At 53.0% G+C, this 1,571-nt stretch overlaps 1 protein-coding gene across 2 annotated transcripts in view; it reads left to right on the forward strand.

Moving 5' to 3' along the window:
• The first annotated feature begins 633 nt into the window (after positions 1-633).
• The window catches only part of LOC125950577 (octopamine receptor beta-3R-like), a 37,283-nt gene continuing 36,345 nt past the window's right edge, over positions 634-1,571 (forward strand). For both annotated transcript variants that reach the window (XM_049678690.1, XM_049678691.1), the window contains exon 1: positions 634-1,414. In XM_049678690.1, coding sequence (XP_049534647.1) covers positions 1,059-1,414 — 356 coding nt within the window. In that variant the 5' untranslated portion in view covers positions 634-1,058. The remainder of the gene's footprint in view (positions 1,415-1,571) is intronic.

A 1,571-nucleotide genomic window follows, 5' to 3' on the forward strand; every position in this document is an offset into this window, starting at 1 on the left:
GCTGGCCATGGCCAGACCATAACGACACTTTCTGTCGCTTTGACACATGTCAGGCAAGTGATTACGCTCGCGTTTATGTCATCCTGCGATGGGGGAGAAGGAGGAGGAGGACGAGGCGATGCAGGAGGCGGGTTTTGTGGTCGGTGAAGATCGACAAATTAATCGTCCGCAAATGGTCGGCCCGCCGGACCGCGAACCACGAACCGGTTGACATGCAATCCATAAAATACTACCACCAGCGAGTGTGATTGTAGCTGTCTCTCTCTCTCTTTCTCTCTCTCTTTCTCCCTTTTCGCCTGATCGACTAATGTAGGTTTATATCCTTTCCATTTTTTCTGTGTGTGTGTGTGTAGTGCAGATCGTGAGTGTGTATGAACTGACCATCCGGTGACCATTAATGGCTGCGACACAATACAGTGGCTGCTGCCATCGTTGGCCATTGCTCTTTTGCAGTGCGCATCGTGATCACTGGCTCGTATCACATTAATCCTGTCCGAGGACGAGGTGGCGGTGGGTCACCGGTGGACCGATGGTGGCCGGTGGATTGGCTGGCTCCCGTTAATTAAATTCGAACAATAAACGACCTCACTAAACCACTCTCGGGGCATCGGCCGTGAAGCGGAAGTGAGTCTGAAAGCGTTACGAGTGTGTGTTCGCGTGTGTGTATTCGCCGCCTGTGTGTATGTTTGTATAGTGGTTTCTGGTGGCATCATTAATGGCGAGCAACGACGGGAGTGCCGCGGTGTGAAGCCTTTTTGCGCACCGGAAGTCGACAATCAACCAGCTGGGTGCTTGGTGCCAGAGAATGTCCTTTCAACCACGGTGCCCACATTGCGATCACGCACCATTGCAATGATCGCTGACAGGAGTGACAGTGAACTACGCTCCCTGGTGCTCCCGGGTGCTGCAGGAGCAATACTCGATTCGCGCGACCATTACGGACTCACTTCCGGCGTATGGTGGGCTTACTGTTGCTGTTGCTGCTCCGGCCGGTCATCACGCACCCTCACAGCTAAGTGGCCACTGGCGGCGAACGCGTTCTAATTGTTGTCCCCAAAATGTTTGCCAACCGAACCGGAGCGATGGTGAATGGTACGGTGGTAAGCACGACGGTTACGGCCGCCCTGGTTACGTCACCGGCAACACTGAGCACACTGGTCATGGCCACCACTACCGGTTGGTTCCGAGCGGAAGACTACTGGAATGGAACGACGGAGCTACCGTCGGTGCTCGGTAATGGGACCCACGAATCCACCGCGCCAACAATCGGGAAACCTCACGCCGGTCACGGTGAAAATGCATCATCAATCATCATCACGGCGGTGCAGTGCTTGATTTTCGGTTCCATCATTATCGGGGCCGTGCTGGGCAACGCGCTCGTCATTATCTCCGTGCACAAGAATAGGAAATTGCGGTAAGTTTGCTGATTGCGCTTAAATTTTTGGCCAGGGCACAGGTTCTACTTGTGTTAGTTGGCACTAAGCAAATGTTTGTTTTGATAAGACTACACTACTACATAGCATCTTCTTCATTTATCCTGCGATTTCCATCAGTTCGAGGAGTTGTTGCAG

The sequence above is a fragment of the Anopheles darlingi genome, chromosome 2, assembly GCF_943734745.1.
Source record: "Anopheles darlingi chromosome 2, idAnoDarlMG_H_01, whole genome shotgun sequence".
Lineage (NCBI taxonomy): Eukaryota > Metazoa > Arthropoda > Insecta > Diptera > Culicidae > Anopheles > Anopheles darlingi.